This window comes from Hemitrygon akajei, chromosome 24 (genome assembly GCF_048418815.1).
Source record: "Hemitrygon akajei chromosome 24, sHemAka1.3, whole genome shotgun sequence".
NCBI classification, from domain to species: Eukaryota; Metazoa; Chordata; class Chondrichthyes; order Myliobatiformes; family Dasyatidae; genus Hemitrygon; species Hemitrygon akajei.
The window spans coordinates 24,388,726-24,416,317 of record NC_133147.1 but is presented as its reverse complement, the minus strand read 5'-3'; the positions used below and the strand labels follow the sequence as shown (position 1 = coordinate 24,416,317).

General features: G+C 49.6%; 1 protein-coding gene across 3 annotated transcripts in view; it reads right to left on the bottom strand.

The window, feature by feature from the left end:
* Positions 1-27,592, bottom strand: part of tfe3a (transcription factor binding to IGHM enhancer 3a) — a 55,645-nt gene that overhangs the window by 13,363 nt on the left and 14,690 nt on the right. For 2 of the 3 annotated variants that reach the window (XM_073028588.1, XM_073028589.1), the window contains exons 3-8: positions 14,095-14,314; positions 7,955-8,182; positions 6,924-7,019; positions 5,084-5,198; positions 4,438-4,494; positions 3,797-3,872 (exon numbers count right to left, since the gene is read on the bottom strand). In XM_073028588.1, the coding sequence (XP_072884689.1) occupies positions 3,797-3,872; positions 4,438-4,494; positions 5,084-5,198; positions 6,924-7,019; positions 7,955-8,182; positions 14,095-14,314 (792 nt within the window). Of the gene's footprint in view, positions 1-3,796; positions 3,873-4,437; positions 4,495-5,083; positions 5,199-6,923; positions 7,020-7,954; positions 8,183-14,094; positions 14,315-17,026; positions 17,122-27,592 lie in introns of all 3 variants that reach the window. The other variant, XM_073028590.1, reaches the window with a different exon arrangement.

Below are 27,592 nucleotides of genomic sequence, written 5' to 3'. Positions count from 1 at the left end.
TGACTCCGGGTGTGTGTGATGGGACGGTGTGGAGGGAGCTTCACGTTATGTTTGACCCCGGGAGTGTGTGATGGGACGGTGTGGAGGGAGATTCACTCTGTGTCTGACCCCGGGAGTGTGTGATGGGATGGTGTGGAGGGAGATTCACTCTGTGTCTGACCCCGGGAGTGTGTGATGGGACGGTGTGGAGGGAGCTTCACTTTATGTTTGACTCCGGGTGTGTGTGATGGGACGGTGTGGAGGGAGCTTCACTCTGTGTCTGACCCCGGGAGTGTGTGATGGGACGGTGTGGAGGGAGCTTCACTCTGTGTCTGACCCCGGGAGTGTGTGATGAGTCAGTGTGGAGGGAGCTTCACTTTATGTTTGACTCCGGGTGTGTGTGATGGGATGGTGTGGAGGGAGCTTCACGTTATGTTTGACTCCGGGTGTGTGTGATGGGACGGTGTGGAGGGAGCTTCACGTTATGTTTGACCCCGGGAGTGTGTGATGGGACGGTGTGGAGGGAGATTCATTCTGTGTCTGACCCCGGGAGTGTGTGATGGGATGGTGTGGAGGGAGATTCACTCTGTGTCTGACCCCGGGAGTGTGTGATGGGATGGTGTGGAGGGAGTTTCACTCTGTGTCTGACCCCGGGAGTGTGTGATGGGACGGTGTGGAGTGAGTTTCACTCTGTGTCTGACCCCGGGAGTGTGTGATGGGACGGTGTGGAGGGAGCTTCACTTTATGTTTGACTCCGGGTGTGTGTGATGGGACGGTGTGGAGGGAGCTTCACTCTGTGTCTGACCCCGGGAGTGTGTGATGGGACGGTGTGGAGGGAGCTTCACTCTGTGTCTGACCCCGGGAGTGTGTGATGAGTCAGTGTGGAGGGAGCTTCACTTTATGTTTGACTCCGGGTGTGTGTGATGGGATGGTGTGGAGGGAGATTCACGTTATGTCTGACTCCGGGTGTGTGTGATGGGACGGTGTGGAGGGAGCTTCACTTTATGTTTGACTCCGGGTGTGTGTGATGGGACGGTGTGGAGGGAGCTTCACTTTATGTTTGACTCCGGGTGTGTGTGATGGGACGGTGTGGAGGGAGCTTCACGTTATGTTTGACTCCGGGTGTGTGTGATGGGACGGTGTGGAGGGAGCTTCACTTTATGTTTGACTCCGGGTGTGTGTGATGGGACGGTGTGGAGGGAGCTTCACTTTATGTTTGACTCCGGGTGTGTGTGATGGGATGGTGTGGAGGGAGCTTCACTCTGTGTCTGACCCCGGGAGTGTGTGATTGGACGGTGTGGAGGGAGCTTCACTCTGTGTTTGACCCCGGGAGTGTGTGATGGGACGGTGTGGAGGGAGTTTCACGTTATGTTTGACTCCGGGTGTGTGTGATGGGACGGTGTGGAGGGAGCTTCACTTTATGTTTGACTCCGGGTGTGTGTGATGGGACGGTGTGGAGGGAGCTTCACGTTATGTTTGACCCCGGGAGGGTGTGATGGGATGGTGTGGAGGGAGTTTCACTCTGTGTCTGACCCCGGGAGTGTGTGATGGGACGGTGTGGAGTGAGTTTCACTCTGTGTCTGACCCCGGGAGTGTGTGATGGGACGGTGTGGAGGGAGCTTCACTTTATGTTTGACTCCGGGTGTGTGTGATGGGACGGTGTGGAGGGAGCTTCACTCTGTGTCTGACCCCGGGAGTGTGTGATGGGACGGTGTGGAGGGAGCTTCACTCTGTGTCTGACCCCGGGAGTGTGTGATGAGTCAGTGTGGAGGGAGCTTCACTTTATGTTTGACTCCGGGTGTGTGTGATGGGATGGTGTGGAGGGAGATTCACGTTATGTCTGACTCCGGGTGTGTGTGATGGGACGGTGTGGAGGGAGCTTCACTTTATGTTTGACTCCGGGTGTGTGTGATGGGACGGTGTGGAGGGAGCTTCACTTTATGTTTGACTCCGGGTGTGTGTGATGGGACGGTGTGGAGGGAGCTTCACGTTATGTTTGACTCCGGGTGTGTGTGATGGGACGGTGTGGAGGGAGCTTCACGTTATGTTTGACTCCGGGTGTGTGTGATGGGACGGTGTGGAGGGAGCTTCACTTTATGTTTGACTCCGGGTGTGTGTGATGGGATGGTGTGGAGGGAGCTTCACTCTGTGTCTGACCCCGGGAGTGTGTGTTTGGACGGTGTGGAGGGAGCTTCACTCTGTGTTTGACCCCGGGAGTGTGTGATGGGACGGTGTGGAGGGAGTTTCACGTTATGTTTGACTCCGGGTGTGTGTGATGGGACGGTGTGGAGGGAGCTTCACTTTATGTTTGACTCCGGGTGTGTGTGATGGGACGGTGTGGAGGGAGCTTCACGTTATGTTTGACCCCGGGAGGGTGTGATGGGACGGTGTGGAGGGAGCTTCACGTTATGTTTGACCCCGGGTGTGTGTGATGGGACAGTGTGGAGGGAGCTTCACTCTGTGTCTGACCCCGGGAGGGTGTGATGGGATGGTGTGGAGGGAGCTTCACGTTATGTTTGACCCCGGGTGTGTGTGATGGGATGGTGTGGAGGGAGCTTCACGTTATGTTTGACTCCGGGAGGGTGTGATGGGACGGTGTGGAGGGAGTTTCACGTTATGTTTGACTCCGGGTGTGTGTGATGGGACGGTGTGGAGGGAGCTTCACTTTATGTTTGACTCCGGGTGTGTGTGATGGGACGGTGTGGAGGGAGCTTCACGTTATGTTTGACCCCGGGAGGGTGTGATGGGACGGTGTGGAGGGAGCTTCACGTTATGTTTGACCCCGGGTGTGTGTGATGGGACAGTGTGGAGGGAGCTTCACTCTGTGTCTGACCCCGGGAGGGTGTGATGGGATGGTGTGGAGGGAGCTTCACGTTATGTTTGACTCCGGGTGTGTGTGATGGGACGGTGTGGAGGGAGCTTCACTCTGTGTCTGACCCCGGGAGGGTGTGATGGGACGGTGTGGAGGGAGTTTCACTCTGTGTCTGACACCGGGAGGGTGTGATGGGACGGTGTGGAGGGAGATTCACTCTGTGTTTGACTCCGGGTGTGTGTGATGGGACGGTGTGGAGGGAGCTTCACGTTATGTTTGACCCCGGGAGGGTGTGATGGGACGGTGTGGAGGGAGCTTCACTCTGTGTCTGACCCCGGGAGTGTCTGATGGGACGGTGTGGAGGGAGCTTCACTCTGTGTCTGACCCCGGGAGTGTGTGATGGGACAGTGTGGAGGGAGCTTCACTCTGTGTCTGACCCCGGGAGGGTGTGATGGGACGGTGTGGAGGGGGTTTCACTCTGTGTCTGACCCCGGGAGTGTGTGATGGGACAGTGTGGAGGGAGTTTCACTCTGTGTCTGACCCCGGGAGTGTGTGATGGGACGGTGTGGAGGGAGTTTCACTCAGTGTCTGACCCCGGGAGGGTGTGATGGGACGGTGTGGAGGGAGCTTCACTTTATGTTTGACTCCGGGTGTGTGTGATGGGACGGTGTGGAGGGAGCTTCACTTTATGTTTGACTCCGGGTGTGTGTGATGGGACGGTGTGGAGGGAGCTTCACTTTATGTTTGACTCCGGGTGTGTGTGATGGGACGGTGTGGAGGGAGCTTCACTTTATGTTTGACTCCGGGTGTGTGTGATGGGACGGCGTGGAGGGAGCTTCACGTTATGTTTGACCCCGGGAGTGTGTGATGGGACGGCGTGGAGGGAGCTTCACGTTATGTTTGACCCCGGGAGGGTGTGATGGGATGGTGTGCATTCAGCAAGGGGAGGCAAGTTGAATTCCCCAGTACTTCACCCCAGTTGGCGTTGTCGGGAGAGGAACTCACGGGTCATTTGATTTTGGGATCATGGCTCCCAGCTCCTTGATCCGATCGTTAATGTTAAACCTCCGTCTTCTCTCAACTGTGGACAGGAGGGAGAAAGAGTGAGTAGGGCAGCGAGTCTCCCTTGGTGACACCCGAGAACTCAGCGACCCCTCCTCCCTCATCAGCCGGGTCCCGAAACAACATTAGAAGGGGAGGAGATGGAGGGGCTGCATCCGAATCAGTGAGCTTCTCCTTCCCAGTCCTCAACTCAATCCCCTGCTTTCCAGGTGCTAGATCCTCGCATTCTGGGTGGGGGAGTTTAATATCCGGGGGGGGGGGTTAAATCAGTGCACTAAAAGTGCCTCGCATCACAACGAGCAGGGTACTCAGTTGACCAGGCAGTGGCGAAGACCCCCCCCAACATGTGTACAGCAAGACCATGGGGGTGGTGGGTGTTTGGGAGTCCTCGTTGTGCAAGGGTGGGGGGGGGGGAGAGTGGGGAGGAAGGAGCTGGGGAACCTGTCACTGCCGACCAATCCCTCGGTGTGACCCCCCCCGGCCCACCTTTCCCCATCCCACACGGCATCACCCAGCCCTCCCTGCCCTGCACAGTGTGACACGCTCTTCCCCGTCTCTGCACAGCGCGACCCGTCCACACTTACTGAGGTTATGGTTGTCTTTCTTCTGTCGTTCTTTGATCAAAGCTTTCATATCGACATCTGTGAGTGTGGGGGGAGAGAGAGAGAGAAAGAGAGAGAGAGGGAGGGGGAGTTGTACTTATTATAAGCTGAATTAGGGTGCGTACAGACCCTCCCCAGGCTACAAGCCCCCGTCCCATGTGCGAACATTTTCAAGACCGGCTGGATGGGAGGGGGGAGAAGAAAGGTGAGGAGTGGAATGGAAGTGGAGGGAGGGGAGGAGATAGAGAGAGGAAAGGGTGGAAAAGGGGAGTGGGAAAGGAGGAAGAGGGGGAAGAGGGCAGGGGTAGAGGAGAGGGGAGGTGGGAGGAGGGAAAAGGGAGGGGAGGTGGGAGGAGGGAAAAGGGAGGGGAGAGGGGAGTAGGCTGGAAGGAAAAGGAGGGGAAGGGGAGAAAAAGTAGGAGTGGGGCAAGGAAAGTGGAGAGGGGAAGGTGTGAGAGGAAGGGCAGGAGCTGGTACAGAGGGGCAGTGGAGAGGAGGGCAGGAAGGTGGACAGACATACACGCAGGAGGCGGGTGAAAGCTGGCGAGGAGTGCAAGTAGCAGCCGGTGGTCGCGTCTCGGGGAAGACGGAGTACCAGGCCCAGAAGCGTGGCCCACGTGGCCAGTACCTGCGGCATCCTTGGTGTTGGGAAGCTTGGCTGGGCAGGAGTTGCTGATGGTGACGGCAGCGTTGCTCAGGCCGGGGTTGGCGTAGGTGCTCAGCAGGGTCCCAGACACTGGCAGCTGCGGGAACAGAAACGGGGTGTGGGGCAGGGAGGAGGTAAGGGAAGCAGAGAGTCCATTAGACCACCATGTTAGGGACCCCGTACGAAGGGCGGTCCTGGGAGGAAGGCGCCAGCGACTCTGGTCTCTCAGACACCGTGGAAAGGCTGAGCAACTTCCACTGCTCTCTCACACCTACTCTGGGCCCAGCACGTCGATGCAACCACGAGGAAGGCACACGGGCGGCTCGTGAGGAGGAGATTCAGCATGTCGTCAAAGACTCTGACCAACTTCCACTGTGCGATGGCATCACGGCCGGGTGTGGGAATCCAACTCACAAGTACAGAAGTAGTGCTGGAACCCAGCCAGCTTCACCACAGAGCAATAGAGCACAGAAACAGGCCCTTCAGCCCATCTCGTCCATGCCAGCCTGGTTTCGCTGCCGAGTCCCATCGACCCGCACCTGGACCACAGCCCTCCGTACCTCTCCCATCCATGTACCTAGCTCTTCACTGTTGCAACCAAACCCACATTCACCACGCCCGCTGGCAGCTCGTTCCACATCTGCACCACCCTCCGAGTGGAGAAGTTCACCCTCAGGTTCCCCTTTGATATTTCACCTTTCGCCATTAACCGATGACCTCTAGTTCTCGTCTCACCCAACCTCACAGGAAAAAGCCTGCATGCATTCACCCTATCAAATCTCCTCTCAATCTTCCATGCTACAGGGAATAAAGTCCTAACTTTATTCAACCTTTCCCTGCAACTCGGGGCCTCAAATCCTGGCCACATCCTTGCAAATTGCCTCTACACCTGATCAAACTTTCCTTTAGGTAGGTGACAAGCACTGCCCACAATACCCCACATCAGGAACAAGAGAAATCCTACAGATGCTGGAAATCCAAGCAACACACACAAAATGCTGGAGGAACTCAGCAGGCCGGGCAGAATCTATGGAAAATCGCCGAGTCGATGTCGACATTTCGGGCCGACTGTACTTTTTTTCCATTAATGCTGCCTTTTGCGTGTGTCACTGAGACTCCACATTAGGCCTCACCTGAATCTTATACAACCTCAGCATAACGTCCCAACTCCTGCACCCCTTTACTTCATGAACGCCAATGCTGCAAAAACTTTTCTTTATGACCCTATCTACCTAGGGTGCCACTTCCAAGAACTACGGAGCTGTATTCCCAGAATCCGTTGTTCTAATGCACACTTCAGTGCCCTACCGTTCACCAAAGGGCCGAAAAGAAGACACGTGATAGGAGAGGATAGTGGACCATGCGAGAAAGGGAAGGAGAGAGGAATCAAAGGGAGGTGATGGGCAAGTGAGGAGAAGGGGTAAAAGGGGAACGAGAATGGGGAATGGAAAAAGATAGCAAGGGGAGGGTGGAGAAATTTCTAGAAGTTAAAGAAATCATCACTCATGCCATCAGGTTGGAGGCTACCAAGAAAGAAGGAGACATTGCTTGTCCAATTTGAGTGTGCCTTCCTCATGGTGGCGAGGGAGCCATGGACAGGCACCTGGGAACGAGAAGTCAGACTGAAACGAAGGCCCACCGGGAAATCCCACCTCTAATGGCGGATGGAGCGGAACAATTGCCCAGTTTACGGTGGGTCTCACCAATGGGAAACCACACTGTGAGCACCAGATATAGCAGATGACCCTGACAGTGAGTCCACTACGGGGGCGGGGGGTGTTCCCCAGACTGCTGGAAACCCCTGCAAGAAATGGACACTCACCGTGTTGGGCATTTGCACCCCGATGTCCAGCAAACTCAAACCATCGTCGTTGTAGCTCGATTCCAGGCTGATGATCTCATCGATGACATCGTCAATCTGTGGTGGAAAAAGTAGGGAGGGGGAGCGGTAGGAAGGTGAAGGGCAGGGGGTGAGACAGAGGGGAGGGGGAGAGGGGAAAGGGATGGGGAGGGGAGGGGGAGGGGAGGGCGGGAGGTGGAAGGGGAGAGGGCGGAGGGGAGGGGTGGAGAACGCGTATTAAGGGAAGAGAAGAGGGAAAAGGGGAAGGGGAGAACAAGGAAGATGAGGAGGGGTTGGTGGGGTAGGTGATGGAGGGAAGGGGAGGTGGGAATCAACTTGTGAATATCATTCTAGCCAGTCGTGTAACAATGCACCTCACACCCTGGGCACTTGGAAAGACAATCCCAAGCCCCCTAATGTGCACCCTCCCACTCCTCCCCTTCTGAAACAACCCTCCACCTGCCCCAGCTCTTGCTGTGTCCAGTCGACTCCCCCATCCTTCTCTGTGTAGGGATGGAGCCAGGAGAGATGCTGGAGCTTGGTGCTACAATCAAGCTGATGGACAGTCGAGGATGAATCCAGTTGAATGTGTTCAACACAAAATCAATACCTCCCCCCACTAACACAGATGCTGTGGGACCTGTCGAGGCCCTCCAGCCTCCCATTCCGCTCCCCCTTCCCAGTACCTGTTCAACCAAAATACTCCCCAGTTAAGATCAAACTAGGATGACCAAACAACTCTGGGACATCTTGTTGACCTATTAAACACCACTACCACCCTCCCAAGTCTCCCCAGCACAGACATAGGCCCCTCAACCCATTGATTCTCTGCTGGCCACCTATTATACCAGACAGATGATTCACGCAGTGGGAAACTGCCACCCCGCCAATCAAGGGCTGTGCCGACTCCCGCCAGCCCCCATACCCCTCCCCACCACTGTTGAGGGAGGGTTGAAAACTTTTGCTCCGCGACAGGATCGAACCTCTCCCTTCCTCCCTCCCCAGCCACTCACCTCCGTCTCAGTGTTGGAGCCGACGTTGAGCAGGACCATGGGGCTGCCGGGGGTGCTCCCACCGGCCCGGGAAGGCGTCCGCTCCTGGGGTCCGGGCGAGGCAGCAGCGGCCACGGCCTGGGAGGCGGCCGACTTGTTGCCCAGGGTGGTGGAAAGGTACTGCTTGACCTGCTGCCTCTGAGACTGCTGGATGTGGTACTTGGTGGGGTTTTCCAGATGAGTCTGCACCTACAGGGGGGGCCAGAGCCGGTCAGAATTACAACAGTCAACACAGGCACTTCGGCCCCTCTCATACATGCCAGCTTAATATCCCTCGTTCAAAGCTTGTCTCATATCTCCCTCATCCCTTCAAGAGGCTAAAGAAACTTGGCAAGGCACCATAGAGAGCAACTGCTCTCCCCATGACTGCAAGAAACTGCAACGTGGGCTTTCGGCTGTTCCCTGCCGGCCCAGTCGAATTGCGATTCATCAGCAAGGGCAAGTAAAAGTAAGGTAGACACAAGCGAAGCGGCTACTGTTGGAGGGGACCAGTGTTAAGAGTAGGGAGGCTTTGGATCAGCAGGTTCGCTGACAACAGGCTTGGGTGAAGTAAGTTTCTGAGAAGCTCCTTCTTCATCTGTTCGTGCACAGTTGGTGCAGTAAGAATGGCTCCACACTGTTTTGTACGTCCTGTGGTAGGTGAGAATTCTGCAAGACTTCCAGCCCTTATTGGAGTATAAAAGTTGCATTGTTTGCTGTGTAACCAAAACTATGTAGTCAGCTTTGATGTAGATTATGTAGTCTGAGTTTGCTATTTGCTATGCATGTATCCAATTTAGTAGGAGAATGAAATCTTAAGAATGTAGAAGACAATGGTGTGTTAATGAGAGGCTAGCTAAAAGATGTAGATTAGAACAGGATTAAGTCAATGGGTAGAAACAATAGTGGCGGACGTACTTGTGAGACGCAACTATAGACCGATTGGATATGCTAATGCAACTAAACCAGGAGATTGCTATAAAAAATGCTATGTACAAGGATCGGTGGGCAATCAGCGACTAGCTCAATGACTGTCTCAGCTTTGATTTGCAAATTAAAGTTTAACCCTTCTTGAAGAATCTTCTGCGTCTCCTGGTCGTTTGTGGGGCATGAGAAACCACGACACCCTCCGGATAAGCACATCGGCACTGTGCACCGAGTTGCAGCTCCACAGAGAACATATTAAGGAAGGGGAGCTGCAGATCCATGACCTTTAGCTCGTATAGGAAACTGGGGAGGGGATGGATAGGAGCTACAGGGAGGTAGTCGCCCGAGGTTGCAGGAGCAGAAACCTGGGTGACTAACAGGAGAGGGAAGGGAAAAAGGCAGCCAGTGCAGAGAATGCCTGAGGCTGTTCCCCTCAATGATAAATACGCCACTTTGGATACTGTTGGGGTTGGGAGGACCCAGCAGGAGGGAGCCACAGTAACCGGGTGGTCTCTGGCACAGAGTCAGAAGGGACTGTTGTCAGCAAACCTGTTGTCACACTCTAGTTCAGAAGGGAAGGGGAGAAGAGGACTGCAGTAGAGATAGGGAATTCCACAGTTAGAGGAATAGAGACAAGATTCTGTGGGCGTGATGGACACACCAGAGGCCAGGTTCAGGGGCGTTTTGGACCAGGCAGGTCCATGGTATTCTGAAGGAGGAGGGTCAGCAGGCAGAAGTCTTGGGACATAATGACACCAATGACCCAGGTAGGAAAAGGGAGGAGGTCCTGAAAAGAGAATTTAGAGAGTTAGATAGAAATATAGGAAAGTGTGTAGCTCGGGTGATTGATGTTCTCCGATCTTGCCAATCCATTTGTAGATTTTTCCATCACTGTATGAAGACATCATCAGTGTGTGTTGTCCCAATGCATGACTTCTATATACTTATCAATCAGTTGATTGGTTGTTATTGCGGAAACTCAATTGTGACATAGGGAGGGGTTCTGATCACTGATTGGTTGCATGGCAAACTCTGTGCATCGGCTGGAAATTTGCCAGCATTGGCTCATAAATGGGATCCATTTCTACTTGTCTGTTTACAGAATTATTCATGGGGGAAAAAAATGCTTCATTCTCCTATGCTCCAGGGAATAAAGTCCTAACTATCCAACCTTTCTCTGTAATTCAGGTCATCGAGTCCTGGCAACATCCTTGTAAACTTTCTCTGTACTCTTTCGATCTTATTCACATCTTTCCTGTAGGTAGGTGACCAGAACTGCACACAGTACTCCAATTTAGGCCTCACCAACATCTTATGCAACTTCAGCATAACATCCCAACTCCTGTACTCAATGCCCTGATGTATGAAGGCAGGTGTGCCAAAAGATCTCTTTCTAAAACCCTATCAAGGAATTACGATTCGTATTCCCATATCCCTTTGTTGTACTACACTCCTCAGTGCCCTACTGCATATGTCCTGGCCTACTCTGTCCTTCCAAGTTGCAACACCTCACTCTCGTCTGCATTAAATCTCAGCTGCCATTTTCCCAGATGGTCCAGATCCTTCCGTTGCTCACTTCCCAGCATGCACCATCTTCACCGTGACCTCACCCTGAGCAGCCAGCAGCCACGCTCTGGCACAACCGCGTTCCTCCTGAATCCTCAACTGGGTGTGAGGTGTACTTTGGGAAGTCAAACCAAGGCAGCGATTCCACAGTGAACGTTAGAACCCTGGCGTGTATCGTGGAACAGAGGGACCCAGGGGCCTGGAAAGAGGTGTCACAGGTCGACAGGGCGGTTGAAAAAATGTTTTGGCACGCTGGCCTTCACTGGCCAGGGAACTGAGTACAGTTGTTGGAACAATATATTGCAGTTGTACAAGACGCTGTTGAAGCTGCATTTGGAGCGCTGTGTACAGTCCGGCAGCAAACTGTTTTGGGAAAGACGTCATTAAACAGGAGAACGTGCGGAGAAGATTTCCAGGGACTGGAGGGACTGAGTGATTTTATTTTTCTTTGGAGATACAGCACAGTAACAGGTCCTTACAGCTGACAAGCCACCACAGCCCATGTGACCAATTAACCTACTGGCCCGAACATCCTTGGGAAGTGGGAGGAAACTGGAGCACCTGGAGGAAACCCAGTCACGGGGAGAATGTACAAACTTCCTACAGACAGCGGCAGGAATTAAACCCAGGTCACTGGTATTCAGAAGAATGAGGTGGGAGGGGTGCGATCTCACTGAAACCTATCGAAAGCTGAAAGGCCTCGATAGAGTGAATGTGGAGAGGATGGTGGGCGGAATCTAGGACCAGAGGGCACAGCCTCAGAATAGAGGGACGTCCAGCTAGAGGGTAAGTGTGGAGCAATTTCTTTAGCCGGAGGTGGTGAACCTGTGGAATTTGTTACCACAGGCAGCTGTGGAGGCCAAGTCTGTATTTAAGGCAGAGGTTGATAGGCTATTGATTATCCAGGCATGAAGGGTTACGGGGAGAAGGCAGGAGACTGGGGCTGAGAGAGAAATGGATCAGCCATGATGGAACGGCGGAGCAGATTCAATGGGCTGAATGGCCTAATTCCGTTCCTATATCTCATGGTCACTGATGCCGTAACAGTGTGATGCTAACCGCTACACTACCATGTCGCCCTTTACAGAAGGTTGTAGAGAGTTATAGCGAGAGGTTGACAATAGACAACAGGTGCAGGAGTAGGCCATTCGAGCCAGCACCACCATTCACTGCGATCATGGCTGATCATCCACAATCAGTACCCCGTTCCTGCCTTCTCCCCATATCCCTTGACTCCGCTATCTTTAAGAGCTCCATCTAACTCTTCCTTGAAAGCATCCTGAGAATTGGCCTCCACTGCCTTCTGAGGCAGAGCATTCCACAGATCCACAACTCTCTGGGTGAAAAACCTTTTCCTCAACTCCGTTCTAAATGGCCTACCCAGAGAACAGGGGCCTCTGCTTCTGGACTCCCCCAAAATCGGGAACATGTTTCCTGCCTCTAGCGTGTCCAATCCCTTAATAATCTTATATGTTTCAATCAGATCCCCTCTCATCCGTCTAAATTCCAGAGCATTGAAGACTGAGGGGTGACCTTATAGAGGTACATAAAATCATTAAGGGTATTTATAGGGTAAGTTCAACTCGGTATTTTTCCCCAGGGTTGGGGAATCAAGAGCTGAGGGTTGACCTCATAGAGGTGTACAAAGTCATGAGGGGTACACAGTCTTTTCCCCCAAGGTTGGGGAATCAAGAACTAGAGGGCTCAGCTTTAAGGTGAGAGGGGAGAGATTTAAGACAGGCCTGAGGGGCAACTTCTTCACCCAGAGGGTGGTAGGTACATGGAATGAGGAAGTGGCTGAGGCAGGTACAACAACAACATTTAAAAGCCATTTGCACAGGTACATGGATGGAAAAGGCTTAGAAGAGCAGGGGTACCCAACCTTTTCTGTGCCATGGACCAATACCATTAAGCAAGGGGTCCATGGACCTGAAGTAGGGAACACCTGGTTTAGAGGGATTCAAGGTAAATGCAGGTAACGCTAAGGTAGCTTGGCAGGCAGCATGGTGCTAATGCAGCTCAGGGCTTCGGTGCTCTGAGTTCAATTCTTGCTCCTTCTGCAAGAGGTTTGAACGCACAGGTTCCCATGCTGCTCCAGGTTCCTCCTACATCCCAAAGTTAAAAGTTAAAGTCTGCCCCGAGCCTTATAGGCCCTTATAGGTGCTTATGCCGGTCTCCGTGGCGTGAAACGACTGAGAGTTCGAGACTCTCCCCCGGATAGGACGCCAGTCTATCATGAGGTTAACCCCCAGCTTTTTTGCCGGTGCCCATTTTCAGCTGGGTGGACTGGAACAATGTGTGGTTGAGTGCCCTGCTCAAGGACACAACACGCTGCCTCGGCTGGGGCTTGAACTCACTTCAGATCACTAGTCCAACGCCTTCACCACTTGGCCACGCTCCACACTCTACATCCCAAAGACGTCCCAGTAAATTGTCCTGCTGTTAGGCTAGGGTTAAATAGGTGGGTTGCTGGCTGACGCAGGAAGAGCCTGTTCTGGCTGTGTCTCTAAATAAATGAATACATGGGATTAGTCGAGATTGGGAACTTGGATGGTTGGCATCTTCCGTTTGGGCCAAAGGATGTGTTACTGCTCCATGACTTCCACAACTTGGCAGGCCCCAGGCAGGGAAAGTTCCGGACAAAGAGGACTGAAGGCTAAAGGCCACACTCACAGACCGTGCCTTTAGTTGCCCCTGGCCACTCGGGAGGAAGTTCCTGTCAGGATCAGGGGCTCTGCAGAAGCAGATAAACAGCATGTGAGTTTACAGAAGGAAAAAGAACAAGGACATGGCTGAGTTGGCACATCCTGCACTGGAGCAGGCCCTCCGTGTTGATCCAGTTATGCTGATACCACTTTCCCCTCAGCCACACACACACACACACACACTCTCTCTCTCACAAACACACACACACACACACACACCCTCTCTCTCTCTCTCTCTCACACACTCTGGAGAGGCGTCCGGCAGGACGACAGGATTAACCCATTCACTCCACACATTCGTTGGGATGTAGAACGGAACCAGAGCAACCAGGGGAAGCACAGCAGGTCAGAAGGAAGGCGCACACACACGCCCGCACACACACACTCACACACACACACACACACACACACACACTCACACGAGACATATACACTGACAATACATACGTACACATACACACACAGATGAGACACTGAGGAGACATATGGTGGGGGAGGAGTGAGATTGGATGCTGAAAGGTCTGTATAGAGCAGATATGGAGAGGATGGGGAGAAGGCAGGAGAATGGGGCTGAGATGAATAATTAATGAGCCATGATGGAATGGCAGAGCAGATCTGTGGGGTCAAATTGCCTAGTTCTGCTTCGTCATTTCACGTTTCTTCAGTGGAGGAGTCGAGGACCAGAGGGCACAGCCTCAGAATAGAGGAGCGTCCCTTTACAGCAGCGATGAGGAAGAATTACTTTAGCCAAAGGGTGGACCTCCCTCCATCACTCCCTCCCACCCAGCAGACAATGACCCCATCTTCCAGTTCTCCCTTCCCTCCTCCCCCCTTGAAGACTACCCCCACGCTCTCCGCGTCTCCACCCTCCTCACACCCGCCTCCCATTTCCATGGTGACGATGCCTGTCCCCTCCCCACCCACCTTCAGGATGTTGGCGGGGACGTGTGCGGTGGTCGGCATGCCGACGGGGATGGGCCGGGCGGCAGGGGCGGGGGGCTGCTCCAGCTGCCTCTGGGCGGCCGCCTGCTCGCGTCTCTCCTGCTCCTGCGCCTGTTCCCTCATCAGCTGCTGGCGAAACTGCACCCGCGAACACATGGCCGAGTGGGGAGCGGGCCGGCTGTCCCGCAGCTCCGAGGGGGTGCTGGGGGGTGAGGGGGGGAGAGCAAGGGTTGGGGAGGGGAAAGGAGAGGGAGAACACAATGGTGCAGAGACAGAGGGGAAAGGAGGGGAAGGGGAAAGGTGAATGGTTGGGAGAGGGAGGAGTGAAAGTGAGATGGGGTAGGGTGAAAGTGAGGGGTGGAATACGGGTGTGGGGGGTAGATGCAGAGGGCGGTGTAGAGGGAGAGGGGTAGTGGGGGAGGGGTAGTGGGGACAGGTAGTGGGGGAGGGGTAGAGGGAGGAGTTAGAGGGAGTGGGTAGAGGGAGAGGGGGTAGTGGGAGGGGGTAGAGGGAGAGGGGGTAGTGGGAGGGGGTAGAGGGGGCGGGGTAGAGGGAAAGGCAGTAGAGGGAGAGAGGGTAGTGGGAGAGGGGAGTTGGAGAGGGGGAGTGGGAGAAAGAGGGAAGATGAGGGGATGGGTAGGGGCAGGAGCAGAGGGAGAAGGAGAGAGTGCGCATGAGGGAGGGGGGAGAGAGAATCACAATCAGATTTATTATCACTGACAAACATTATGAAATTTATTGTGTGCAACAGCAGTACAGTGCAAGACAAAAATTACTGTAAGCCACAAAACTAATTAAATTGTGCAAAACAGGGAAGAGAATGGATAGAAGGGCAGGGAACATGGAAGAGGTAGCACAGTATCGGCTATCACTAATTCTTCCTCAGCAATGGAATTCCGGTTGGAGGAATAAATGCATAGACTGTCTTCAAAATAGAGAGCAAATTCAGAAATTCAGACACTGCCCAGAAGAAGGCAATGGCGAACCACTTCTGGAGAAATATTTGCCAAAAACAAATCATGGTCATGGAAAGACTCTGATCACCCACGTCGTACGACACGGCACATAATGCTGATGATTATAAATGAAATGTAGTGCAACAAAGAAAATCTTTCATGTTTCATAAACTTTTAAACTTAGATGCCGTCGGCATTCAGCGGGCTGTTGGTTTATTAACAATAAGCTACCGACTTCCATTCTGTGTTTATTGTTACAATTTGAGGCAGTGATGTAAACTCATTGAAGCTCTAAAATGTTTCAACATAAAAGCTGTGGTACATTACTTATTTAGAAAATTTATCGATTATATTCATTAACACCATTAATTACAGGATATTACAGAATTACATTAACATAGATGTCAAAATGACATTAGCATAACTTCAAAATTACATTACCGTTATATAAAGTATTCTAACTGCCCAGCAAAGGAGGGTATGTGTGCAGGAGCATTTCAGTTACTGCGTGGCCATGCACCTACACAGCTTAGACGGTATCACGTTCCAGATATCACTCAACCCCTATGAGAGGAGAGGGAAAGAAAAAGAACTTTGCCCCCAGATCCTTTTATGAATGTCTTCCCTCCCACTTCAAATCTAGGCCTTCTTGTTGTTGAGATCCCCTACCATGGTAAGGATGAACCAATATGCCTCTCATGATTGTATAATTTAATTGGCCACATTGTTGGCGCCCTGTCTTCGTTATATGCGTCTTCAGCCAATGTGGATTTACAGTTATGTGAGGCCGTTGGGATGAGAAGCACTGCTTTCCCGCCAATGCAAGTCCCATGCGCACGCCTCACAGTCTCACTCCCGCCAGTCTTGCATTGGTTTTGGCAGCATGTGGATGTGCGATCTTGCGTTCTAAAACTTTTGTTGTTATTACCTACGGTGTTACTGATCTTGTGCCTGAAATATTTAACTATGCCTCCTAAGCATCCTATGTCAAGTCCTGGGCCATCAGCCAAGTGGCAGAGAACCACTTCAACACTTGAAAAAAAGTTGGAAATTATAAACAGGGCCACGTCAGGTGAAGGTAACACAGCTCTGGGACGCTACTTTGGCCTGGGTGAGTCCACGATCAGAAACATAAAGAAAAATGCTGAGAAAATAAAAAGTGCAGTGATTGATTCATCACAAGGGTCTTCAAAGATTGTTACCAAAGTGCGTAACCCGATTATGACAAAAATGGAGAAAATGTTAGAGTTTGTACATTGAGCATGAAACAAAGAAAAAAAAACAACACTCAGTTCTGATCATCTTCGTGTAAAAGCTTTGGATATGTATGGTCGCCTTTGTTCAGAGGCTAGTGAGGAAGTGTCAAGTGATACTGTTAGCTTAGATGGTTTTCTAAGTTTGTTAAAACGTCACAGCCTTCACAACTTAGCTGTGCGTGGTGAGCAAGCTAGTGCCGACTACGAAGCTGCTGAACGCTACTCTTTGCAGTTGCAAGCTATGATAGCTGAGTTAGGCATCACACCGAAACAGGTGCTTAATGCAGACGAGACCGGGCTTCTTTGGAAGCATATGCTGAAACGCACTTACATAAGGATGAAAAAACCGCGTCAGGTTTCAAGGCAGCAAAGAATAGGTTGACTCTGCTTATGTGTTCCAATGCCGAAGGAGACTAAGATGAAGCCTCTCTTAGTTTACCATGCTCTATGATTTATTACGTTGAATATTAATTTAAATTGATGAAATATAATACGAATGTTGCCTTGTGGTACTGCTTTTGTGTCGTATTGGTAGGAAAATGTGAATAAATTACATATAAAACATATTTAGGAAGCCCTCCAGAACATATCCCTATATTCTCCACTTAAATAATTGTTCAAATTATGCGTTTTCCATACTGTGCGTCGGCTGCGAGGAACGCATCCCCCGCTTATAACGAGGATAGGGTGTACTTCCCGTACCTAATAAAATAGCCGTTCGTGGTCTTCTGCTGCTGTGGCCCATCTACTTCAAGGTTTGGTGTGTTTTGCGTTCAGAGATGCTCTTCTGCACACCACTGTTGTAACACATGGTTATTTGAGTTACTGTCACCTTCTGGCCCCTTGAGCTGCACCACCCAGCAACCCATCAACTTAAATGTAGCCTGATCATTGGTCTCCCCCACTGCAGGATGGGTGCAGAGGCTTTGGAGAGGGAGCGGAACAGATTGAGCAGGATACTGCCCAGATTAGAAGGCGTGTGCTACAAGGAGAGGTTGGACAAACTTGTTTTCTCTGGAGCGATGGAGGCCAAGGGGAGACCAGACAATGGCTTATAAGATTATGAAAGGCAGAGACAGAAAGCCAGGATCTTTTTCTCAGTGCATGTCCAATATCACAAGGCATGCATTGAAGTTGAGAAGGGTTAAGTTCATATTCTAAACACGAGAAAGTCTGCAAATGCTGGAAATCCAAAGCAACACCCACAAATTGCTGATTCCAATCCCCATTCCAACATGTTGGTTGATGGCCTCCTATTGCACCAAGGTGAGGCCACACTCAGGATGGAACAGCAACACCTTATAATCCATCTCCTTCCCATGAAAAAAATTCCCATCATGCCCCTTTCTCTGCACTCTGACCTTTCACCTCCTCACTTACCTATTACTCCCCCCCCCCCCCCCGCCCCCCAGCCCGGTTCCCCTCCTCCTTCCCTCTCTCCTATGGTCCACTGTCCTCTCCTATCAGATTCCTTCCTCTCCAGCCCTTTACCTTTCCCACACACCTGGCTTCACTTATCACCTGCCAGCTAGCCTCCCAACCTCTCCCCCTTTCCTTCTCAGTCCCGAAGAAGGGTCTCGGCCCAAAACAGCGACTGTTTATTCATTTTTATAGATGGTGCCCAAAATGCTGAGTTGATCCAGCTTTTTCTGTGTTACTCTGAATTGCCAACATCTGCAGAACCTCCTGTGTTTATCAGTTCAAAGATGAGATGTGGGGCAAGTTTATTCTTGTAATACAGAACGTGGTGGATGGCTGGAACACACTGCCAGCAGTGGAGGTGGTGACAGATGCAATAGAGGCATTTAACCGACTCTTAGATAAGCACATGGATGTGCAGGGAATTGAGGGATATGGACATTGTGTAGGCAGAAGGGATTAGATTAAAGTCTTAATTACCAGTATAATTAGTTCAGAACTACATCATGGGGTGAAGGAACACACACAAAATGCTGAGACTCTCTCTGTAAATGTGTGCCCTCTAATATTAGAGATTTTATCCCTGAGAGAAAAATGCTGGCTTTCCCACTCTGGCCTCCAACTTCTACCCCCCATCCGCCTATCACCTCCCCCAGTACCCCTCCTCCTTCCCCATCTCCCAAGATCTTTTCCTCTCCTATCATTTTCTCCAGCCTTTTACCCTTTCCACTCATCACCTCCTGCCTTCTCCTCATCTCTCATGGTCACTCTCATCTCCTATCCGATTTCTTCTTCTGCAGCCTTTACCTTTACCCACCCACCTTATAGCTATCCTCCTTCCCCTCCCCTCCACCTTTTTATACTGGCATCTTCCCCCTTCCTTCTCAGTCCTGTTGAAGAGTCTCGGCCTGAAGAGTCAACTTAATCTCCGCAGATGCTGCCTGTACTGTTGAGTTCTTCCAGCATTTTGTGTGTGTTCATTTCTGTTATGCTTTGTAACTTCATAATATTAAACTACTTCAAAGGAAGACACAGGAGTCCGAAATGTGAATCTAACTTCGTGTTTACTTCAAGCGAGCATGCATGTATCACAAGGTAGCATCATGACATGACATATGCAATTCACATATCTTTACATATAACCTGTAAAGAATTATTTAAATGACCAAGAAAGCTTAACATTAATTATATTTTATATATGCATAAATAATCTATTTAGATATATAATACACACATACAAGATTACTCGGGCATTACTGAAATATCAGATACACAACACTTTTCATTGATGCTGCCTAACCTGCTGAGTTCTACCAGCATTTTCTGTGTATTACTCTGGATGGAATCTCCTGTGTGAGAGAGATCAGGGCCTGTTTTTACTTATCTATTTAAATGAGATACAGCGTGGAATAGGCTCTTCCAATCCTTGGAGCCACACCGCCCATCAACATCCAATTGAATCTGACCCTAATCACGGGACAATTTACAATGACTAATTACCTACCAACCTTTGAACTGTGGGAGGAATCTCCTTACGGGCAGTGTCAGGAACCCACATCGCCTGTACTGCAAAATGTTGTGCTAACCACTACACCACCATGCCGTGGTGTTCCATGTAGTCGGAATTAAACATCTCAACCCAACGTTTCAGCTGCCCTTTTCTTTCCAAATAATGCCTTATTATGCCCTCTTCCTTTGATTTAAACTTCCTTATCATCTTATGTAGGCCACAGCTAGACAGAAAGAGAGAGGACTAAAATATTAAAAGCAAGGTTGTAATGCTGAGGTTTTATAAAGCATTGGTCAAAATTCAAAGTAAATTTATTATCAAAAGTACATATATATCACCATATACAGCCCTGAGATTCGTTTTCTTCTGGGTATATTCAATAAATCTATAGAATAAACATAACAGAATCAATGAAAGACCACCCTTGGAGTAATGTGAGGCAGTTTTGGGCCCTTAGCTAGATGAGCTGGCATTGGAAATTGCCCAGAGAAGGTTCACAACAATGATCCCAGGAATGAAACGGTTAATGTGTGAACAATGTTTGATGTACTCATTGGAGTTTAGAACAATGGGGGGGGGGGGGATCCTCAGTGAAACCTATCAAATATTGAAAGGCCTGGACAGAGTGACCATGGAGAGGATGTTTCCTATAGTGTGGGAGTCTAGGACCAGACGGCATAGCCTTGGTAAAGAGGGATGTCCCTTCAGAACAGAGATAAGGCAGATTTTTCTTAGCCAGAGGGTGGCAAGTCTGTAGAATTCACTGCCAGAGATGGCTGTGGAAGCCAAGTCGTTGGATATATTTAAAGCAGAGGTCAACAGGTTCTTGATTAGCCAGGACGTGAAAGGTTATGGGGAGAAGAGAGGAGAATGGGGTTGAGAGGGATATTAAATCATGATGCAGACTTAAAGGTCAGAATGGCCTGATTCTGCTCTTATATTTTGTCATCTTATGGCAGAGTGGTCAGCACAGACAGTTTGGGCAACAGGGCCTGCCTCCGTGACTCTGAGATGAACACGAAAGTCGTGCAGAGCCTGCAGAAGAAGCTGGTCGCCGGTGCTGGGCTGTGGTCGGGTCTCATGCCTGAGCTGAGCCTGCTGGGGGAGGGCTTCAGCTCAGTTCAACTGCTGCACTTCCCCCTGCACGCAAGGTGCCCCCAGACAGGATGTGGTCGGACATCTGACGCACGAGTACGAGGGGGTGTTTGAACAGCCGCTGGCGTGCAGGAGAGAGGGAAGTGTGTGTGGATCTGGTTCTTGCGTCCAGTTTCCAGTCTGTCTTGGGTTGGGGGGGGGGGGGGGGGGGGCTAGAAAAAGCACAGATAAGACCATAAGACATAGAGCAGAATTAGGCCATTTGGCCACTGTGTCTCTACAGGGAATAACACTGATCCAATGGTAACTGCCTCAACCACTTCCTCTGGCTTGCTTCCACATACCACCCCAGGCATGAAAAAACTACCCCATCCCCTTTTAAACATTCCCCTTTCACCATTAATTTTGGTCTCCCCTACACTGGGGGTAAGACCATCACCGTCCATCTTATCACTGCCCATCATAAGCAAAACACACACAAAACACTAGAAGAACTCTGCAGGTCAGGCAGCATCTATGGAGAGAAATAAAGTGTCGACATTTCAGGCCGAGACACCTCATCAGGACAGACGTCATTTCACGCATCTGCAGAATCTCGTGTTTAACCCTTAACAATTTAAAAAAAACATTTCCATGAGATTGCTCCTCAGTCTTCAGCATTCTAAGGAATAAAAATCTACCCTGGCCAACTTCTCCAAATAACTCGGACTCTCCAGACCAAGGGTCCTATCTGAGACTGTGCTATTTATCATTCTAAACCTTCGCTATCGGTGTATCTGTCCAAGAGTTGTTTTTTTAAATGTTGCTCACGTACCTCCCTCAACCTTTCTTGTCTGAGGTGCTACGGTAGCGTTGCAATTAGCGAGACGCTATAACAGCTCGAGGAGTTGAGAGTTTGGGGTTCAATTCCCGCAACGTCTGTAAGGAGTTTGTACGTTATCCCCATGATCGTGTGGGTTTCCTCCCACAGTTCAAAGACGGACCGGTTAGATTTACTAGATATTGTATAGTAAATCGCCTTGTGATTAGTCCAGGGGCGCTGGGCGGTGTGGCTCATTGGGACAGAAGGGGTTGTTCCACATTGTATCACTAACATAACCAAATAAACTACTCCACACATATCCCCAGCCCCGGCATATCATTTACAGGAGAACACATTTTTCAAACCGAGAACAGAAAATCCCAGTCCATCACAATTAAAGCTCTCCCCACCTCTGAGCACAAGAAAGAAGCATCCATCATCAAGGGCCCCCACCATCCAAGAACCATAGGTCCCACCCACAAGATTCAGGGACAGTTATTACCCTTCAGCCATCAGACTCTTGAACCAGCGTGTATAACTTCACTCGCCTCAACACTGAGATGATTCCACAACCTACAGACTCACTTTTAAGGACTTTACAACCCATGTTCTTGGTATTGTTTTTGCATAGGTTCTTGAGTAGTCAGAGTATCAAAGGTTACAGGGAGAATGGGTTTGAGATCGAATGGCAGAGCACACTTGATGGGCTGAATGGCCTAATTCCTCTCCTATATCTCATTTGCACCCTTTGCCTTCTTTTGCACATTGGCTGGCAGACTTTGTGTGTAGCTTTTCATTGATTCTATTCTATTTCTCTGTTTCACTGTGAATGCTTGTAAGAAAATGAATCTCAGGATAGTAAACGGTGACATATACTTCGATAATAAATTTAATTTGAACTTTTCAGATGCTTTTGCTTTGATGATAAGCCTGTTGTGTGGCACTTTGTCAAAAGTCTTCTACAAGCCCACGTACAGTACATCCAGTATGATACTCTTACCACCTCCGAGCGTTACCTCACCATAGAACCACCTCAAATGTGAGTAGCCACCAATTAATCTATGCCAGAGAATCCTAATTAATGCAAGTTCCTCTGGGTGAGGAATCCCACAGTCCAAAGACATGCCAGTTAGCAACTGAATAGGCCATTGTAAAAAGTCCTGTGATAAGGCCAGGAATAAACTGAGGGACTGCTGAGTAGTGTGGCACAGCTTGAAGGCTGAAAAGCCCTATACCACCCTGTATCTCAATTTTTAAAAAATTGGTGCAGGAAGTTCTCCCACTGCTGAGATTAAACTGACTAGAGCCACCCAGTCTATACTTTGCCTTGTTTTTGACAGGTGCGTAAAATTCAGGCACTTTCCATTCTTAAACAATCCTGAAAATTTAAGCTTGTTCCAGCCAGTGATTCTACAAGACATAGGAACAGGATTAGGCCATTCAGCCCATCAAGCCTGCTCTGGATCTTGATCTATTTCCCTCTAACCCCATTACTCCTAACTTGTCCCTGTATCCTTTCCCATCTGACCAGGCCTTCCCAAATTCCACAAAATCACCACCCTCTGGCTAAAGAAGTTCCTGTCTGTCCTAAGTGGACGTCCCTCTATTCTGAGGTTGTGTCCGCTGGTCCTAGACTCACCCTCTGATAGAAACATCTCCATGTCCATTCTATGTCCTGCCAAATCACAGGATGCCTTCCATCTCGCCCGAGGGACTTGCCTAATACAAGCTCAGCCAACTTCCTCCAATACTACAGTTGCCCCTGGTAACGAAACAACAGATCTCTATGGCAACTCACGGATATTCCCTTTGACCTATTCACTCTTCCAACCACTGCTTTGGCAACCTAAAACCACTAATTTAATTAATCCCTCTTTCTCCATTCTGACAAAGGATTCTTAATTTAAAGCATTCACTGTTAGTGGTGGCTCTGCCATGAAGAAATCGTTGGCTTCCCAAGTGTCTACATATTACTAAAATATCACAAAACAGACTGCGGTTTCCTTCAAATTTCAGATTTATACTCAGCATTCACTTTACTAGAGACACCTACACACTTGCTTCTCAATGCAAGTATCTAATCAGACAATCACGTGGCAACAACTCGATGCATAAAAGCACGCAGACATGGTCAAGAGGCTCAGCTGCTGTTCAGACCAAACATCAGAATGGGGAAGAAACTCGGTCTAAGTGACTTTGACTGTGGAATGATTGTTGGTGCCAGATGAGCATCTCAGAAACTGCTGATCTCTTGGGAATGTCACGCACAACAGTCTCAAGAGCAGGCGTTTCCAATCTGTGGTTCGCAAACCCCTTGCTTAATGGTATTGGTCTATGGCAAAAGAAAAAGGTTATAATAGAAAAAGCTTAATATATTTCTATTAAGAGGAAGTTAGATATGGCCCTTGTGGCTAAAGGGATCAGGGGGTATGGAGAGAAAGCAGGTACAGGGTTCTGAGTTGGATGATCAGCCATGATCATACTGAATGGCAGTGCAGGCTCGAAGGGCCGAATGGCCTACTCCTGCACCTATTTTCTATGTTTCTATTAAGAGGGAACCCCTGCTCTAGAATGAGTACGGAGAATGGTACGAGAAACAGGAAACATCCAGCGAGCGGCAGTTCTGTGGGTGAAAATGTCTTGTTAATGTTCAGAGGAAAATGGCCAGGTTGTTTCAGCTGACAGTAACTCAAATAGCCACACATTACAACAGATGAGCCTCTCTGAACGCACAACACGTCAAACCTTGAAGTGGATGGGCTACAGCAGCAGATGACCATAAACATTTATGCAGTGGCTTTATTAGGGACAAAGTGTAAATGTATGTTATAACCAAATTAAATAGTGTTCCCTAATCCATACCACAACGTTGAACTGCGACTTCCTGAGCCAAACTGCACAATCTGAGTCACTACCTCAGTACAGTATCACTGTGACTTGGCACTACAATAGATTAAAATATTTTTCTCTGTTCTAAATGTGCTAACGCTCGTTAACAACACATATGAAATGTTGGAGGAACTCATCAGGTCAGAAAGCATCTATGGAGCAGAATAAACAGACAGCACTGGATCTGATAAAGGGTCTTGGCACCAAACGGCAACTGTTTATTTCCCTCCATAGATGCTGCCCAACTCCACCATGGACTGTCCCAAGCCAGGCTGCAAAAGGAGCAGGGTTGGGCATATGGTTACCAGTTCTATCACGTAAATGCTCAGGTCTACAGAAACGACAACAGAATCTCCACAGACGAACCTGGGAGAGGAAGAATCTTCAAAGATGGGCTTCAGCTGGGGACAACTTGAAAGACTGGCCCAGGACAGAGGACTCTGACAAGTTGCTGTTGGTGGCCTTTGCCATAGTCAGGGTAATGGGTTTAAGTATATATGCTGCCTGACTTGCTGAGTTCCTCTAGCATTCTGTGCGAGTTCCTCAAGATTTCTAGCATCTGGAGAATCTAATTTTGACACGTCAAGTTTAGTGGGAAGGTCACAGAGGAAAGACTGGGAGATACAAATCTTCTATTGTTTATTCTAATGTTCCTGAGAGGGGCTACTGGAGTGGGAGGGGGCCCAAAATCATGGGTGGAGGACCAACGGGATGTAAGGCACAGAAACAGTCCCTTTGGCCCTTATGCCAACCAAGATTCTCAATGACGCTCACCAAGCAACACACACAAAATGGTGAAGGAACTCAGTAAGTTGGCCAACATCAAGGGAGGGGAATGAATCTCAGGCCCGAAACATTAACTGCTTACTCCTCTCCATACTGTGCAACAGTCTTGAGCACATATATAAAGCTAGGGTGCCAAGACTTTTGCACTATACTGTATTTGCCGACTTGGAGCAGAGAGCAAGTTTGTAAACAGTAGTTCATCATTTTTATACCTTTTTTAAAACTATTTCCATGAACCTTCGGCGAATTGGTGCAGCTGCTTCATTGGGCCAACATGCATTGGTCCCAAAGAGTCCCAATTAACTGGAGTCCACAGTATAATGAAAATATAATTTTAATATAATAATTTTCATTACAGGAAAATTCATATTTTATTTCATTATAGGAAGGATGTGGAAGCTATAGAGAGGGTGCAGAGAGATTTACCAGGATGCTTCCTGGATTAGAGAATCTTCTAAGGAAGAGTTGAGAGTTAGGACTTTTCTCTTTGGAGTAAAGGAGGATGACAGATGACTTGATAGAGGTGTACAAGATGATACGAGGCATAGATCAAGTGGGCAACCAGGGACCTTTTTTTTCCCAGGGTGGATATGGTTGATCATCATTATCTGCCATCCAGGTGACCATGTTCTTGACCATTTTTCTTGGCAATTTTTACAACAGAAATGGTTTGCCATTTTCTTCGGGGCGGCAACTTTACAAGACGGGTGAACCCAGCCATTATCAATACCCTTCAGAGATTGCCTGCCCCGGTGTCAGTAGCCACATAATCAGGCCTTTTGATATGCACTGGCTGCTCCCATGGATTCACACGACCCTGATCAGGGGACTAAGCAGATGCTACACAGGGAAGGAGCACCTTGTACATCCCTTTGTAGAGGCGCATCTCCACCCTGCCACCCAGGAGGTGATAGAGGTGTATAAGATTACAAAAAGGCATAGAAAGAGTGGACAGACAGCATCTTTTTTCTCATACCAGAGAATATCCTTTCAAGGTCAGTCGAGAAACATACTGGGGGAGATGTCAGAGGTAGCTGATTTTTTTTTCAGTACAGAGATTGGCAAGTGCATGGTATGCCCTACCATAGGTGGCAGAGGCCGATATATTAGGGATATTTAAGAGACTCTCAGACATGCAAATTAAAGAAAAATGGAGGACTATGTGAGAGTGAAGGGTTAGATTGATCTTGGAGTAGGTTAAAATGTCAGCACAACAGTGCGGGCTGAAGGGCCTGTACTGTGCAGCTCCACGCTCGCGTTTGTGGTCTGTGAAATCAGTGCTGGAATTCTGCACGAGACTTTCTGCTCTTCCCTCTATTCTCTGGTGAACACCCAGTCCTGGTATGAAGCCAAGGACCGGTCTGGCTTTGCCGACACCAGCAACAACACTGCACGCAGAGCTCTACGTGGAGTTCTCCCCGAGGGCGGCCTGTCTCCTGCACCTTGGTCCCAGAGGGAGGGGGGGGGGGTGGTGTGAAGGCAAGCCAGTGTTCAGCCTTCCTACCACAGGAAGGAGAGGAGCAAGGTCAGAAGCTGGAGCTGCGGAAATGGGATGCACGGAAACAAAGGCAGGCTTTGAGGAAGGTAAAAGTGAAACAGGAAAAAATTACTGTCTAAACATGCACAAGATCTACGAAGTACACGTCCAAACGGAGGTGGGTGTGCAACAGAATGATTCTTGGGAGAACTGGCACTGTACACTAACTCATTCAATCTGTCTATTTTAGCTGGTCTCACTTGCCTGGATTTGACCCATATCCTTATAACGGAGGGGTTCCCAACCTGGGATCCATGACATTAAAAAGGTTGGCAACCCCTTTTCTAAAGGCTTGTGAAAGGGTTAACGTACAAGGAGTGTTTGATGGCTCTGGGCCATAGTGACATTTTCCATATAACAGGAGAACCAAAACTGGGCACAATACCCCACATTCTCGTCACCATTGAGATTCTGCCAACCACTGTGGTGTCATCTGCATGCTTGCAGATGATTTCTGTACTTGGGAGTATTGTAAGCAGTTCTATTTAAGAAAGGATGTGCTGGCCTGGAGAGAGGGTCTACAGCAGGGTCACGACTATGATGCCGGGAATGAAAGGGTTAACATGTGAGGACTGTCTGATGGCTCTGGGCCTGTACTCGCTGGAGACCAGAAGAATGCGGCCTCTCATTGAAATCTATTGAATATTTAAAGGCCTGGATACTGTGGACGGTAGAGAGGATGTTTCCAGTACCGGGGGAATCTAAGACCAGTGGGTAGATTCAGAAAAGGGGGGGGGGGGGCGCAGGCGTCCATTTAAAACAAAGATGAGGAGGAATTTGTTCAGCCAGAAGGTGGTGAATCTGTGGAATTCATTGCCACAGTCAGCTGTGGAGGTCAAGTCACTGGGTAAATTTAAAGCAGAGGGTGATAGGTTCCTGATTAGTCAGGGTATCAAAGGTTACAGGGTGAAGGCAGAAGAATGCGGTTGAGAAGGAAATAAATCAGACATTATGAAACAACAGAGCAGACTTAACAAGGGTGGCCTAATTCTGCTTCTGTCTTTTATGGATTAAAAATTGAGGAAACAGAGATGAGGGGGAATTTCTTTAGCCAAAGGGTAAGGAACTTTGTCAATTAGCACAAATAGCTGTAGAGGCAACTTCACTGGGTATATTTAAAGCAGAGGTTCTTCATTGGTAAGGGTGTCAGAGGTTACAGAGAGAGATAATAAATCAGCCATGATAGAATGGCAGAGCAGACTCGATGGGCTGAATGGCCTAGTTCCGCTC